Source organism: Urocitellus parryii, chromosome 9 (genome assembly GCF_045843805.1).
Source record: "Urocitellus parryii isolate mUroPar1 chromosome 9, mUroPar1.hap1, whole genome shotgun sequence".
NCBI lineage: Eukaryota > Metazoa > Chordata > Mammalia > Rodentia > Sciuridae > Urocitellus > Urocitellus parryii.
In genome coordinates this window covers 115,222,404-115,239,120 of record NC_135539.1, presented here as the reverse complement: position 1 = coordinate 115,239,120, position 16,717 = coordinate 115,222,404, and the positions used below count along the sequence as shown (strand labels likewise).

The window sequence follows — 16,717 nt, the reverse complement described above, 5'->3', positions numbered from 1 at the left end:
CAGGACCAAAAAACAAAGACCTCAGTGCTTTCTGGGGCCTAACAAATACACTAGTGAAGTCAGTCACATAGAGTCTATGGAGAAGTGAGAATGCATGTCCAGCTACTGCTCAGACCATCACTGCATAGACAAGGGATTGCACCAAGTTCCAAGTTTTTCATGAGAAGCTAATTATTTAGGCTTTCATGTAAGCAATGCCAATATTTCAATGTTCAATCTTTATTCACATTTTTCAAAGACAGCAAAAAAAAAATATATATATATATATATATATATATATATATATATATATATATATATATATGGTGCTGAGGATCGAACCCAGGCCGCACGCATGCCAGGCGAGCGCGCTACCGCTTGAGCCACATCCCCGGCCCTATATGGCTTTAGTTTGACTATGTTCTGTGTGGAACCCACTCCCTCTCCACCTGCCAGCAGCCACCAGTGGGAGGATGAGTTTGAGTCCTTTAGCAGAGACAATGGTTGCCAAGGGACCGCCTGCTGAGCCACAGGGAGAGAGGCAGGACCAAAGGTGCCTCATGTCCCATTCTTATCCCAAGGGGTTCTATTCGTGCTCCTTGGCCTTGAGGAGGACCCTGACTTCCAGCTAAGTCAGAGTCATACTAAAAGTGGCAACTGGCACTATGTGGCAGGTGTCCTACCCATAACAACCATGTTGGTGAGGAGCCTAGAAGATGTCACAGGTTGGGTTTTTTTGTTTTTTGGTTTTTTTTTTTTTTTTTTTTTTTTTGAACACTATGGATTGAACCTAGGTGTGCTTAACTACTGGGCCACATCCCTAGACTTTTTTTTTTTTTTTTTTTTTTTTGTTTAAGACAGAGTCTCGCTAAGTTGCTTAGGGCCTCACAAAGTTGCTGAAGCTGACTTTGTTTGGGTGCTAGAGATCAAACCCAGGGCCTTGTGCATGCCAGGCAAGCACTCTATCAACTGAGCTATATCCCCAGCCCCTGAAGCTGACTCTTGACCTTGGGATCTTCCTGCCTCAGCATTGGAATTACAGGTATGTGATACCACGCCCAGCTGAGCTTTTTCATATTTATTTTTCCCCTCCCTGTTTTTTTTTTTTTTTCCCCTCCTGCAAATCCCTCAGAGAAGTGGGAATCTGATGGCAATATCCAGAAAGGTTCTCAGAGTGAAGAATCCAAAAGCAAAACCTAGCTGGAGTTTAGAAATAAGGGGAGATGGACCTTTCAAACATGAGGCGAAAGAAAGTGGTGCTGGCCTCTCCTGTTGCAAGTGCTAGTTCTTCATACAAAAGAGCTAACATTTATTGAGTGCTTGCTATGTGCCAGGCATCTTTGTAGGGATGATCTGTTTTCCCTCTTCGTAAAAACTCTTAAGGCCATCGCTATTATCTTCTTTTGATATATGAGGAACTGGGGTTCACAGGGGCTGAGTCATGTGGCCAAGGCCACATGGACAAGAAGTTTAGCAGAACCAGATTCTGGCCCAACTCTCTAAGTCCAGAATCCAAGCTCTTAATCATCATGCGTCTACTGCCCTTCTCTAATACTGCCCAGGCCTCCTGGCACTGCTATGCCCCCAACACCTCATGTGGTATTTGCTGAAGAACAAATGATCCCTTCCTACTATCAAAGGGTTCCTAATAATCAGTGACTTGATAAGAACTGTTGAGCATGATTGTACTATGACCAGTATAATTCCAAGTGCTAGTTATAGCATTGAATAAAACAAAGTCCCCATGCTTCAGGGGTTTATATTCTAGATGCCACTGTGCCTACTGATTTCAAATTTTAAAAGATCTCAGACCATCCATCCATAGTGTAGAGGATGGATTACAAGAGAACAAGGGTAGAGGTGAGAGACCAATTAGAAAGTGGTTGCAATAGCCCAGGCAGGAGGTGATGCTGAAAGGGTCAAATTTTGGGGAAAATGGTAACAGGTCTAAATAGATTGAATATGGGATGCTAAGAAGAGAGAGGCATTAAGGATAACTCCTAGACTTTTTTTTTTTTTTTCTGAGTAATCAGGTACATGGTGGTGGTGTTTACTAAAAAGAGAGAAACTGGGTCAATGACTCAGGAAGTAAGCAGAATCTATAGTTCTATTTTGGTTTTGTTAAACTTGAGATACCTCTTTGATTCCAAGTTTATACACACAAAAAAAAATGTTGAAATACCTCTTACTCATACAAATGTTTATTATTTTATTATTATTGTTAGTATTATTCCTCTTATTCACACAAATGAATAATCAAATTGGAGCTCAGAATGGGGGTCACAATAGGAGACAGGGCTGGAGATAAGAGTTGAGAGCGCCAGGCACAGTAGTGCACACCTGTAATCCCAGCAACTAGGGAAGCTGAGGCAGAAGGATCACAAGTTCAAAGCCAGCCTCAGCAATTTAGCGAGGCCCTAGGCAACTCAGCAAGACCTTGTCTCTAATAAAATATTAAAAAGGGTCGAGTGAGATGGACACCATTACCCTAGGTACATGTGTGACTGCATGTATGGTGTGACGCTACATCATGTACAACCATAGAAAAGTAAAGTTGTGATGCAGTTGTGTATGATGAATTAGAATGCATTCTGCTGTCATATATACCTAATTAAAATAAATCAATTAATTAAAAAAAAAAGTTTTGGGAGTTACCTGATATACACAGACAGACAGCCACTGAGCTACAGACACTTATATGGCACCTGGGTAAAATCACCCAGGGAGAATGTGTATGAAGAGAGCCAAGGACAGAGCCCTGGGACCCCTCTACACTGGCAGGTTGAGGATGAGGCAGAAAGGAAAGTGGGAAGAAAGGTCCAGTGCAGCAAGAGTGGGTGAAGAGAAAAAAATGTTTCAAGGCGGAGGCAGTGATCAGCATGCCAAGGCTGCAGGGAGGTTGCGTGGGATGAGACAGAAGGTGAAAGGAAGTGGGCAAATCAAGAAAGGCAACACTTTCAAGGGCTTTTCCGAATAGAGTTTCAGAGCCATGGGACAGAACTTGAGAACATGAATTCAGGGAGGCATTTTGCTTTTTGCCTCCTCTGCCCCCCATTGGGAGATAAATCTTCTTTCCATAGTGGTGGGAGTGGTTCACTAGAGAGGACAAAGGGGTCATCCAAAAGAGAAAGGATAAATGCAAAGAGCTTGAGGTTGAGGGAGTGGAAGTCCAGGCCAAGTATGTCTGGAGCTGATGGCAGAGAAGGAGGGAATATGGCAGAGCAGCAAGGAAACAGAGGACATGGGGAGGGCAGCGTCGGCGAGTCTCTCTCCTATTTTCTCTGTTGAAAGATACAGTAATATCCGGGCATGGTGGTGCACGTCTGTAATCCCAGGGCCTTGGGAGGCAGAGGCAGGAGGATCGAGAGTTCAAAGCCAGCTTCAGCAAAAGTGAGGTGCTAAGCAACTCAGTGAGACCCTGTCTCTAAATAAAATACAAAATAGGGCTGGGGATGTGGCTCAGTGGTCGCTTGCCCCTGAGTTCAATCCCCTCCTCGCAAAAAGATACAGTCCTACTGCAGCTGATCTTGACGGTGAAAGCAAATGAATAGCTCCCAATTATGAAGCATAATCTTCTCACATGTAAGTCCTGAGCATGCATCCCTGTGATGCTAGGGAGTAGGTGGCAGGGACACAAGAGTAGCATCACAGAGGGAGCTGAGCTCAGGGGTGGAAACCGGTGGAGACCCCAGATGGCTGTGCTCAGCCTCACCCTCTGTTCTTTACTCACAGTGACTGACCCTCATCACCCCTGCTCCTCTTATTCTTTCTCTCTACTCCACCTTCCAGAAGTCTGTTGATCCCCGTGGGCCAAGTGAGAGCAATCCTCCCATGTGACTGGTCAACATGGCAAGCAGGACAGAAGGGACACAGCTATGTCTGTGGGGGTGAAATCCTTTAACTGACATTGTAAAGCCTTCTTATTCTCTCTGTGCATGTGTTTATGGTCTAGAGAAGTCCCGTTCTTTCCCATGAAAGTTTGTATCTGAGTCACCTGGGCTACAAAAAGTCTTTACTAAAGGAATTCAGGTAAGAACAGCTTTCTGTAAAGCCTACGACTACATGTATTATTTTTATAGCTCATCACTCTGTAAGTACTATTTTATAACTATAATAAAAACTACATGGTTAAAAGAGAGAAACCTGTTAACCTCTACCAAAATAAATAAGGGAGGCTTCCCTTAAAATGGGGGACATCAGAGAATAGCATAGTCTGTGGGGCATGGAAACCACTGACTACAGTTTCTTTTGTGTATTGAGCATTTGGGGAAAGAAATGAGAGTGGGTGACGAGGCATATTAAAGCTTTTCCTCTGAAAATCTAGAAGCCATCAGAGAAACACATTCTCACTACAGAAAAGACACTAAAGAGGAAGAGGACAGCATAGAAGTACTTTTGAGGCTGAGGTGGCCTGAATAACCCAAGGCTCATGAAAAAATTGTTTTACTCTAAGTTAACAGAATCATGGGCTGGGGATGTGGCTCAAGCGGTAGCGGGCTCGCCTGGCATGCGTGCGGCCCAGGTTCTGATCCTCAGCACCACATACCAACAAAGATGTTGTGTCCGCCGAGAACTAAAAAATAAATATTAAAAATTCTCTCTCTCTCTCTCTCTCCCCCTCTCTCACTCTCTCTTTAAAAAAAAAAAAACAGAATCATATTTTAATCAAGATCTGGAAGATTAAAGATTGGAATTAATTAAGGGTGTCATTTTTTCTTAAAATTAAAGCAAGAAAAGCACTATTTTGGCATAGGATTGAGCAACATTTCAATTTTAGCTATTTTAATAAATAGTTTTATTTTTGTTTTAAAAAGCATTGCCTGGGTGGGCTTCAGTGGCCACATCTGTAAAGACCCAGCAAGCCTTTATCATCTCCCAACAAATGGATGAAGTGAAGTTAGCAAAGCAAACATCATCACAGGACAGGTCACCTTCCCTGTTGTATTTATTTTTTCTTTCAATACTGGGGATTGAACTCAGGGCCCTCTACCACTGAGACACATCTCCAGCCCTTTTTATTTTTTATTTTGAGACAGGGTCTCACTAAGTTGCTGAGACTGGCCTTAAACTTGCAATCCTCCTAAATCGCTGAGATTACAGGTATGCACCACCAAGCCCTGCGTGATCTTCCTTCATGAGGCAGCAAATAAAGCTGTATTCTCTCCATGTAGATTTCTAGATCAGATAAAAGAGTGCATTTGGACAGAAGTTAAGGATGATCATGAGGTAGGCCAGAATTTGGGGGGTAGGGCAGACAAGCCAGGAGCCTTCTGGAAGGATAGAAGGGAAGATCTAGGCATGGGCAGGAGGGTAAGAGTCCTCCAGTTTTACATGTTGACATTTTTTTTTTTAACATGTGGACTTTTTGTTACAGGACCCACATCCCAACGCAGCAGGTACAATGTGGGGGTCCACCAGGCGATGCTTCCTAACCTCAGTGGGGATCCTGTGGCTCTTCTTCATTTTGAAAATCCCTAGGGAAATTGAAGATGACCAAAAGATGGTGACTATTAAGGGCCAAGTAGCAACCCTTGCTCTCAGTTTGGGAATTGGGGGTGTAGTTTGGGAATAGTGAGGACTGCCGCAGTCTGACTGGGCACAAAATAACCGAGATGCCATAAAGCCTTGTAGGTTCAAACAGCAACTCTTTATTCCCGAACTCTCACCGGCACTCTACCCACACTTCCCGGGAACACACTCCCTCCACCGGGCTCCAGGCGCCAATTCTCCCCGAACCCCTGGACAACTAAATGGGAACTCCAAAGTAGCGGGATCCGCCCTAATCCCAGCAGGATCCGCCCTAATCCCTGAGCCACCCTAATCCCAGAGCAGGGTCACCTTTCAACCATTCCCTCTAGCAAAATGCCAGGTGTCATTCCAACTAAACTGTGGCTCTCAACAAGGACAAGCAGATTCCCCAAAGCACCTGGGCTTTCCTTTTCCCTGTACCTTTCCACCAGAGAACAGGGAGCTCCAAAGAGAATTGGGGTATGGATCTGGGCCCATTAGTCCCTAAAGAAGCTGCATGTATTTTTTAAAGAGGGAATGAAAACCGCTTGGGCCCTGGATCCTTTGACTCATGACTGGGACATCCCGAAAATATGCTGGAGAAGGTGGCCCACTCCACCACTTTCCCTAGAAAAGCTTATGGGTCACCCCTGGAAGGGGGGTACGTTTTCTTTTTTTAAAGAAAGGAGGTGTATGCTTTGCCTTTGTCGATGCCCAGGAGACCAGTAGCAGCCGTAAGACCCCCAGACCACTAGAAGACTGGCAAACCATCACCTTCAAATATCTGGAAAAAATCCAACGCAGAAGAAAGAGTGAGTGTTGAGGAGGGGAAGGATGGTACCAGGAAGTAGGAACGTAGGGGAGGTAGGGAGGAAGGAAGCCAGAGGAGGAGAAAAGGCAGGAGAATTTCAATCTGGCAGACAATTCTCTCCCCACTCCCAAGGCATTTACCTATCAGGAGTATGAGAAGAAGGAAAAGATAAACAAATATAGAATAAATATGTCAATCACATAAAATATTACTGAACATTACACTGTATTTACTCTCATCTTCAAGAGTGTACCTGGGGTTGGGGATGTGGCTCAAGCAGTAGCTCGCTCGCCTGGCGTGCTTGCGGCCCGGGTTCGATCCTCAGCACCACATACAAACAAAGATGTTGTGTCCGCCGAGAACTAAAAAATAAATATTAAAATTCTCTCTCTCTCTCTCTTTAAAAAAAAAAAAGAGTGTACCTGTTCATATTAGGTAAACAATGAAGAGCATGAGTCTCCTTATTTTATAGAACTTAATATTTGAGTTTGCAATTATGACTGATAACCTAGGAATGAATGACTATGTGGCTCTATGCAGTGGTGCATGGCTGTAATTCCAGAAACTCCAGAGGCTAGTCTTAGCAATTTAGTGAGGCTCTAAACAACCTAGTGAGACTATCTCAAAATGAAAAATAAAAAGGCCAGGGTTCTAACTCAGTGGTAAAGCACCCCTTGGTTCAATCCCAGTACCAAAAAAAAAAAAAAAAAAAGTATGAAGTATTAAAAAGAAATGAATTGAGGTTGAGGTTATCTATATGCTTAGGTAGAAAAATAATAAAATACGTAACTGTGAAAAAAAGTTGAGAAAAAGATAAAATATTTATAAGAAGGTGGTGCAATCATTGGATAAGAGAACATTTGGATCAGAAGGGGTCTTAACCTGGCATGGTGGCACATGCCTATAATCCCTGCGACTCAGGAGGCTGAGGCAGGAGGATCACAAGTTCAAGGTCAATTTGCCCAGGTTAGCAAGATACTATCTCAAAATAAAAAGCAAAAAAAGGGATGGGGTTATAGCTTAATGGTAGAGTGTCCCTGGATTCAATCCCAGTACCATGAAAAAGGAGGGGGGGCTAGTGTGTGTCTAAGAATCACATAGTCCAAGTCCCTTGGCTTTATGGATTTAGAACTAAACATACAGGTGAAAGGACTTGTTGAAGACCACAGTCGGTGGCACAACTGGGACAAGAACTTTGGGCTCCTGATTTCTAGAGAAAATCCTTTTTCTAATACACTGTTTTCAAATGAGACTTTTGAGAAGATGAACTGGGTAAAAAAAAAACAAAACAAATCATAATAACTATAATAATATCTATTATTTATTGAGCACATAAACCATATGTCTCAAACTTTAAGGTTTAATGATTCAGAGGAACCCTTAGGGACTTAGCATCACCTAGCCTAGTACTCTCATGTGTATATGTCGTCTGGTGTTATTTTTTTTTTAATATTTTTAAAAATTTTTTTTAGTTGATGATAGACCTTTATTTATTTATACATGGTGCTGAGAATCTAACCCAGTGCCTCACATATGCCAGGCAAGTGCGCTACCACTGAGCCCCAGCCCCAGCCCTGGTGTTATTATTAAAATGCAAATTCTGAGGTAAAGGGCAAGATTCTGGATGTCTAGCTTGGCATGATGGTGCTTGCCTGTAATCCCAGCTACTCCAGAGGCTGAGGCAGGATTGCAAGTTCAATGCCTGCTTGGGCAAGTCAGTGAGACCCTGTCTCAAAAGATTAAAAGGACTAGGGAGCCAGGCACAGTGACATATGCCTGTAATCCCAGAGGCTCAGGAGGCTGAGGCAGGAGAATTTTGAGTTCAAATCCAGCCTCAGCAACTTAGTGAGGCCCTAAGCAACTCAGTGAGACCCTGTCTCTAAATAAAATACAGAAAAGGGCTAGGGAATGTGGCTCAGTGGTTGCATGCCCCTGGGTGCAATCCCCAGTAACAACAACAACAAAAAAAGACTGGGAATGTAGGTCAGTGGTAGAGTACCCCTGGGTTCAATCTCTTGTACTACAAAATAAATATATAAATAAGATTCTGTGTGTCTAATAAACTTGTAGATGAGGCCCACATTTCTGGACTAAGAACCGTACTTTGAGTAGTCATGATATAAACATCACCTCTACCAAAGGAAAGAAAAGATGAGAAATAGGATAGAGAAGAGAGAAGGTCCTCAATGACATCCCCATCTGCACTTTATTTATTTATTTATTTAGTTAGTTAGTTAGTTATTATTTATATATAACAGCAGAATGCATTATAATTCCTATTACATATATAGAGCTCAATTTTTTTTAGAGAGAGAGAGAGAGGGAGAGAGAGAGGATTTCTTTTTAATATTTATTTTTTAGTTTTCGGCAGACATAACATCTTTGTTGTTTGTATGTGGTGCTGAGGATCGAACCCAGGCCGCAGGCATGCCAGGCGAGTGCGCTACCGCTTGAGCCACATCCCCAGCCCTAGAGTTCAATTTTTTATATCTGGTTGTATGTAAAGTATATTCACACCAATTAGTGTCTTTATACATGTACTTTGGATAATAATGTCCATCACATTTCACCCTCATTAATGACCCCATGCCCGCTTCTTTCCCCTCCTACCCCTTTCTCATGAGCAATAGAGTTCCTCTATTGCTCCCATGCTCCCTCTCCCTATCCCACTATGAATCAGCCTCCTTATATCAGAAAAAACATTTGGTATTTGGTTATTTGGGATTGGCTAACTTCACTTAGCATTATCTTCTCTAACTCCATCCATTTACCTGCAAATGCCATGACTTTATTCTCTTTTATTGCTGAATAATATTCCATTGTGTATAAATGCCACATTTTTTAAAAATCCATTCATCTATTGAAGGGCATCTAGGTTGGTTCCACAATTTAGCTATTGTGAATTGTGCTGCTATAAATATTGATGTGACTGTGTCCCTGTAGTATGCTGTTTTTAAGTCCTCTGGGTATAGATTGAGGAGAGGGATAGCTGGGTCACTTCTTTTGACAACCCTCACTTCCACTTGTACACTGATAATTGTCCCTATTTTATGTCTCCTTAGCATGGCTCACAGTGGGGCTCTCCTCAGCGTCACAATGGACTCCGAATGGCCTCTTGTACACATTGGTCTCCCTGTACCAAGCCTCCTCTCCGGAGGAGGAGAAACACCTCACTGTACTGGTCCACCTGGCAGATTCTGACCTCCTCTGGCTCAAAGAAACCATTGCCCAAATTTCAAGACTCTTCAGTCCACAGATCTTGGCCGGGCAGTTGCTACTGATCCACGCTCCATCTGATGTCTATCCCTCTGTGAATGGCACCCGGAATGAGGCCAGTCGAGAGGAACTGTACTCCAAGCAGAACGTGGATCATGCCTTCCTCGTGAGCTTTGCCACAAATCTCTCTACTTACTTCCTGTTAATCGAGGACAATGTCTTTTGTTCCCCCAACTTTGTCACCCAAATCCATTCACAGGTGGCCACCATGAAGTCCAGTCCGTGGGTGATCCTGGAGTTCTCGGACATAGGTTTCCTTGGCAAACTCTTCCACAGCAAGGACCTCCCACTGCTGGCCCATTTCCTGCTCCTCTTCCACCAGGAGAAGCCCCTTGACAAACTGCTCCTTCATTTCCGCACCCTTATGGTCCAGGAGAAATCAATCATCTGCAGACCATTTCTTTTCTATTACAGGATGTCCCACCCCACCTTTGATGACAACCAAAAGGCCACACTCGATCGGGAAACCGACCCTTTTGGTCCCGACAACCCCCCTGCTGCCGTGTTCACAGATATGACAGTTTCTAATGTCCACTTCCCCTGGGAGGCCTACACTCTGGATGAGTCCTACTTCTGGACGCACGATGTTAATGCAGGGGACCACTTGACCGTGATCTTGAACCATCCATCGAACTTGACCAAAGTGCAGGTGATGACAGGCTCCATCATGGAGGGAAAGTATGCCCTGAGGAAGGGGCAGGTGGAGCTGGGCTACGACCCCGAGGGGATGCCTCAGTACTGTGCCTCATTTTTCGTGCTGGGCCATCTGGTGGAGGGGCAGCTGTCTCAGGAGATAGTTCCAAAAAGCATGGGACACCAAGTGAACTGTGTGAGGCTGGTGGCCAAAGCCAAACAGGATGGGGGCCTCATGATCAGGCACATCTACCTCTGGGAAGAAAAGGCCAAGAAGGAAAAGCTCATCAGAGACGGCGGTACATCATTAAAAGTATGAAAAAATTAAAGTCATGAAGCCATTTCCTTCTGGCCTGTGTGAGTGACGTAGGAAAGGTACAAGGGAATGATGAGGAAAGGGGTCACAAGTTCCAGACAAGCCTCAGCAACTTAGTGAGACCCTGCCTCCAAATAAAATGTGGGGTCTGGGGGAGTAGCTCAAGGGTAGAGTGCCCCTAGATTCATCCCCAGTGCTCCGCCTTTACCCTGAAAAAATAGGCAAAGGATTTGGATAGACAGTTCTCCAAAGAAGATAGCAAATAAGAACATGAAAAAAAATGTGTTTCATGATCATTCGTCACTGGGGAGCTGGCGCAATGGCGCTCACCTGTAATTCCAGCTAGTCAGGAGGCTGAGGCAGAAGGATCACAAGCTGAGGCCAGTCTCAGCAATTTAGGGAGACCCTGTCTCAAAATTGAGATTAAAAAGAAATGGGGATCTGGTGCTAAGGTTGTGGCTCAGTGGTAGAGCACTCACCTCTGATGTGTGAGGCACTGGGTTCAATCCTCAGCACCACATAAAAATAAAGGTATTGTGATCACTTACAACCAAAAAATATTAAAGGGGGGCTGGGGATCTAATTCAGAGGTAGAGTGTCCCTAGGTTCATTGTCCAGTACCAAAACTCCCTCCAACCTGCCCCCCCAAAAAACAACAAAAATGAAATTCTACTGATACTCATCATGATGGCTATAATTGAAAAACAAGGTAAATTAAAACTACTCTAAGATACCATCTCACTCCAGTTAGAGTGGCAGCTATTAAGAAGACAACAATAAGTGTTGGCGAGGATGCAGGGGAAAAAGGCGCACTCATACACTGCTGGTGGGTCTTCAAATTGATGCAGCCAATTTGGAAAGCAGTATGGAGATTCCTTGGAAAACTGGGAATGGAACCACCATTTGACCCAGCTGTTCCTCTTCTCAGACTATACCCAAAGGACCTAAAAACAGCATATTACAGGGACACAGCCACATCAATGTTTATAGCAGCACAATTCACAATAGCTAAACTATGGAGCCAACCTAGATGTCCTTCAGTGGATGAATGGATAAAAAAAAAAATGTGGCATTTATACACAATGGAATATTACTCAGCAATAAAAAATAATAAGATCATGGCATTTGCAGGGAAATGAATGGCATTAGAGCAGATTATGCTAAGTGAAGTTGGCCAATCCCCAAAAAATGCCGAATGTCTTTTCTGATATAAGGAGGGTGACTCAAAATGGGGTTGGGAGGGAGAGCAAGGGAGGAAGATTACCTCTAGATAGGGAATAGGGGTGGGTGGGAAAGGGAGGGAGAGGGGAATAGCATGGATGGTGAAAGGAGACCCTTATCACTATACAAAATACATGTATGAAGATGTGAATTTGGGCTGGGGATGTGGCTCAAGGGGTAGTGTGCTTGTCTGGCATGCGTGCAGCCCGGGTTCGATCCTCAGCACCACGTACAAAACAAGGATATTGTGTCCGCCGATGATTAAAAAATAAATATTAAAATTCTCTCTCTCTCCCCCCCTCTCTCTCTCTTTAAAAAAAAAACCTTTAAAAGAAAAAAAAAAGAAGTGAATTTGGTGTCAACGTACCTTATATATAATCAGAGATATGATAAATCATTGTATAATGGTGTATGAAGAATTGTAATGCAAAATAAATTTTAAAAAATCAAAAAAAAAAAAAAAAGAAAAGAAAAACAAGGTGATGGAGCTGGGGTTATGGCTCAGTGATAGAGTGCTCACCTAGCATGTGAGAGGTTCAATTCTCGACAGTAAAATAAAAATAAAAGCCCATCAACCACTAAAAAATTTGTTTTTAAATAAAATTTTTTAAAAAAAGATGGTCTTGGTGATGTACACCTGTAATCCCAGCAACTTGGGAGGCTGAGGCAGGAGGATCCCAAGTTTGAGGCCAGAGTGGGGAATTTAGGGAGATGTTATCTCAAAATAAAAAATCAGGGTTGGGGATGTAGCTCAGTGTAGAGTCTCTGGGTTCAGTCCCAATGCCACATACACACAAAAAGTGCTGGCGAGGATGAGCACCATCATATATTTCTGGTATAGCACTTTGGAAAAATGTTTAGCAGTTCCTCAAAATGTTAAGCAGAGTGGCAATATGATTCATCAATTTCACTCCTAGGCTTCTACTCAAGAAAATGAAAACCAACATTCATGCAGACTTCTACACAAATGTTCATAACATAATAACCCAATACACAGGACTATCAGCTGATGGAAGATAACAAAGATGTGGTACATCCTACAATAAAATATTATTTGCCAACAAAAAGGAATGGAGTACAGATACGTGCTGCAATGTGTACGAGCCTTAAAGACATCCTGCTAGGTGAAAGAAACCAGTCTCAAAAAGCCATGTGCTACAGGATTTGTTTATATGAAATGTTCAGAATACAAAAATCCATAGAAATAATTCAGATTAGTGCCCAGGGGCTAGAAAAAGGTTGGAATGGGAATGACTGGTAATTAATACAGGGTTTCTTTTTGGTGTAGTTAGAATGTTCTAGCATTGTGAATGCTTGTACAACTCTGTTAATAAGCTAAAAAAAAAACATTGACTTGTGTACTTTAAAAAATGAATTTTATGGTATGTGAATTATATTTCTTTTTTTTTTTTTTAAGAGAGAGTGAGAGAGAGAGAGGGAGAGTGAGAGAGAATTTTAATATTTATTTTTTAGTATTTGGCGGACACAACATCTTTGTTTGTATGTGGTGCTGAGGGTCGAACCCGGGCTGCTCGCATGCCAGGCGAGCGCGCTACCGCTTGAGCCACATCCCCAGCCCGTGAATTATATTTCAATAAAATAGTTATTTTTTTAAAAAAGCCAGGCATTTATACCTGGGTAATTACACATCTGTAATCCCACTGACTCAGGAGACTAAGGCAGGAAGATTGAAAGTTCAAAGCCAGCCTTACCAATTTAGTGAGGTCCTAATTAACTTAGCAAGACCCTGCCTCAAAAATAAATAAATAAATAAATAAATAAATAAATAAAGGTTGGGGGGAATTGCTGGGGATGTGGCTCATTGGTAAAGTACCCTTGAGTTAAACCCCCAGTACCAAAAATAAATATATAAAATAAATATATAAACAAAATTATCATAGAAAGGACTGTAGAAGACAGTTAAAGGGCTTTTGTTTTTGTTTTTTAATTATCCTGATGACAGCAGGGACTTGATCTTTGCAGAAGTTTTAGGAGGACAGCAAAATGAGCCCTGTGGTATTTTGGAAACATCACACAGGTTTCCTGTGAATAATATTAGATCAAAAGTGTCAGGTTGGGGGCTGGCGTTGTGGCTCAGTAGTGCAGTGCTTACCTGGCACGTGTGAAGCACTGGGTTTGATCTTCAGCACCATACAGAAATTAATAAAAAAGTATTGTGGGCTGGGATTGTGGCTCAGCAGTAGAGCACTCCTCTAGCATGGGTGGGACCTGGGTTTGATTTTTAGCACCACATTTAAAAAAATAAATAAAGGCATTGTGTTGTGTCCAACAAAATAAATAAATAAATAAATAAAGGAAAAAAGATTCTCTCTCTCTCTCCTTTAAAAAAAGGAAGTATAGTGTCCATCTACAAATATATACATTTTTTAAGAGAGAGAATTTTTTTAATTTTTTTTTTTTTTTTTTTAGTTTTCGGTGGACACAACATCTTATTTTATTTTTATGTGGTGCTGAGGATCGAACCCAGCGCCCTGTGCATGCCAGGTGAGAGCGCTACCACTTAAGTCACATCCCTAGCCCCTAAAAGAATATTTTTAATAAAGTGTCAGGATGAGGGCTGGGGTTGTGGCTCAGTAGTACAGCTCTCTTCTAGCACGTGCGAGGCGCTGGGTTCGATCCTCAACACCACATAAAAAAATAAGTAAAATACAAGTATCATGTCCAACTACAACTAAAAAAAAAATATTTTTCAAAAAAAGCGCCTCAGGATGAGGAAACCAATTAAACAAGATAACGTGTGCCAAGCCTATTTCTTTGCTTGGCATATGACAGACGATAAATGACATTTGTCACTTCCCTCTTTCTTCGGGGACTCAGATCCTATCAGGGTACCCTCTGCCCTAAACAGTGGCTGAGGCTTTGTTCCTGTGTCCATCGGGCCGTAGGTAACAGAGATGGGAAGAGCAGGCCTGGTGTAAGAACCCAGGAATTCCAGCGTCATCCTGACAGGGGAGACAGGGGAGCCGTGGGCTTGTGGCCAGCTTCTGAAAGGGATTGCTGCAGTTCAGGGATTAGGGTGGAGCTCAGGCCATCGGGGCTGCACAGCGCTCTGAGCACCTGGTTGGAGCGTGATGTGACTTAAAATCAGACACAAGGAAGCAGGCTGCCATGTCCTCAAGATGGGCCCCCACTCCATGTGCTTGGTTGTGGGGTTCTACCTCAAAGAAGCTGAATGGTGAAGGCAGACAGGAGGTAAGTCATTATGAGGTTAGCAGAAGAAATGCGGTTAGGACAGAAGGTGACCCAGGTCACTGAAGGAGAGCTACAGAGCCCTGGTGATGACACTGAGAATGCCATCATCCTTCAGTCCTCTCCTTAAAGACAGTCCCAATCTCTGGTGAGGGCTCTTTGCTACCATAGGCTCAACCGATCCTTACTGGCCCACCTTCCCCAGGACCTTCTCTCTGGGACATTCTTTGTCCCCTAGAGTGGATGCCCTCCCTGTCTTCTTTTTTTTAGATGAGGGTTAGCACAGAAGTCAGCTTGATAAAACGTGCCTTAATTTTCCTGGGGGAAGTGAACTTTACAGGGAGACTAGCCGTGGCTACCAGAAAGCAAGATTCTTCTCTGAGCATCAGTTCTGTTCTTGTTCTTCCCCAGCTTTTTGCTGTTGGAGACTGGAGTGTTGTAGAGGTAGGGGGCCTGGCCTGGGGTCTGATTTCTGGTTCATCCTAGACTCTGATTCCTGCATAAGATCTTTCCTTTCTTCGTGCCCTACTGACCTTGTTCTGGCCTCTCATAAGTCAGATACCTTCTCACAAAAAGTGGCCGATATTGGGGACTTTGCCTGAAAGAAAGATAAAGGTGACATTCTCTAAAAAAGAAAATGTAGCTTTCAAAGGATTTTTGGCCAGGCATGATGGCACACGCTTGTAATCCCAGTGGTTGCGGAGGCTGAGGCAGGAGGATAAAGTTCAAAGCCAGCCTCAGCAACTTAGTGAGGTCCTAAGAAACTTAGTAAGTCTCTGTGTCTAAATAATATATAAAAGGACTGGGAATGTGGCTCAGTGATTAAGCACCCCTAGGTTCAATCCCCAGTACAAAAAAGAAGAAGAAGAAGGAGAAGGAGAAGGAGAAGGAGAAGGAGAAGGAGAAGGAGAAGAAGAAGAAGAATTATTAATGGAGAATTGAACAAAGTAAGTTTAAATACATGGCTTTTGAAGTCAGAGTGGCAGAGTTCAGAGTTCAGCTGTTATTCACCAGATTTAATGACTTCAGAGAACTACTTTAACTTCTGTATTTCTGGTTTTTTATCAGGTAAAATGAGGGTGATAATACAGATTAGAATGAGGATTATGAAGTGAAACGTGCATTGAACACTGGAGCTCAATTTTGTTTCAAATGTAATGGTTCTTTTTAGTTATACAGTAAAAAGGCAGCTTATGTGGTTCCCATCAGGTGTGCCGTGGCTCCCCGCACCCCCACCCCCTCATTCCTCTTCTGCATTATAACCCCTGCCTCCTCGGCCATATCTCACCTGGCATCCCCTCCTCCAAGCCACATACATCTGTGGCTGGATTTGAGTTCCATTTTCATCTCCAGATCCATTGTTCAGTGGACATTTGTGGAATGAGTGAATACCCCTTTGTTTTTGTAGGTCCCTTGAGTTCTTAAAGTTCCTAAGGATATACTATTGGACTTAATCATCAGAAGCACACTGTGAGGGAGAGCGGCTGTTTTACAGGTGAGACATGTATATGAAGGGCCAGGCATGTTGCTCAGTGGTTGGACTCTTGCTTAGCATGCACAAGGCCCTGGGTTTCATCCCCAGCATGTAAAATATATGAAAGAGAGAGGTTCCCTGGAGACTGCATGGATCCCCCTAGATTGCTACCACCCTGATTCTGCCTGAGGTTCTTGAATTACTTCACCCCATCTGGTTGGGTGTCTTGGGGAGCCTCCCATTAGCAGAGGGAGGTGGCTTTTGAGAAACTTCATTGAAATTACCACCA

At 43.1% G+C, this 16,717-nt stretch overlaps 1 protein-coding gene across 1 annotated transcript; it reads left to right on the top strand.

Annotated features, from left to right (window-relative positions):
* Nucleotides 1–673: 673 nt before the first annotated feature.
* Nucleotides 674–12,159, top strand: LOC113188693 (alpha-1,3-mannosyl-glycoprotein 4-beta-N-acetylglucosaminyltransferase-like protein MGAT4E). Its single transcript, XM_077802944.1, has 4 exons — nt 674–679; nt 6,170–6,299; nt 9,361–10,491; nt 12,119–12,159. The coding sequence occupies exons 1-4, from the start codon at nt 674–676 to the stop codon at nt 12,157–12,159; spliced, it is 1,308 nt and encodes a 435-aa protein (XP_077659070.1).
* The last annotated feature ends 4,558 nt before the right edge of the window (nt 12,160–16,717 follow it).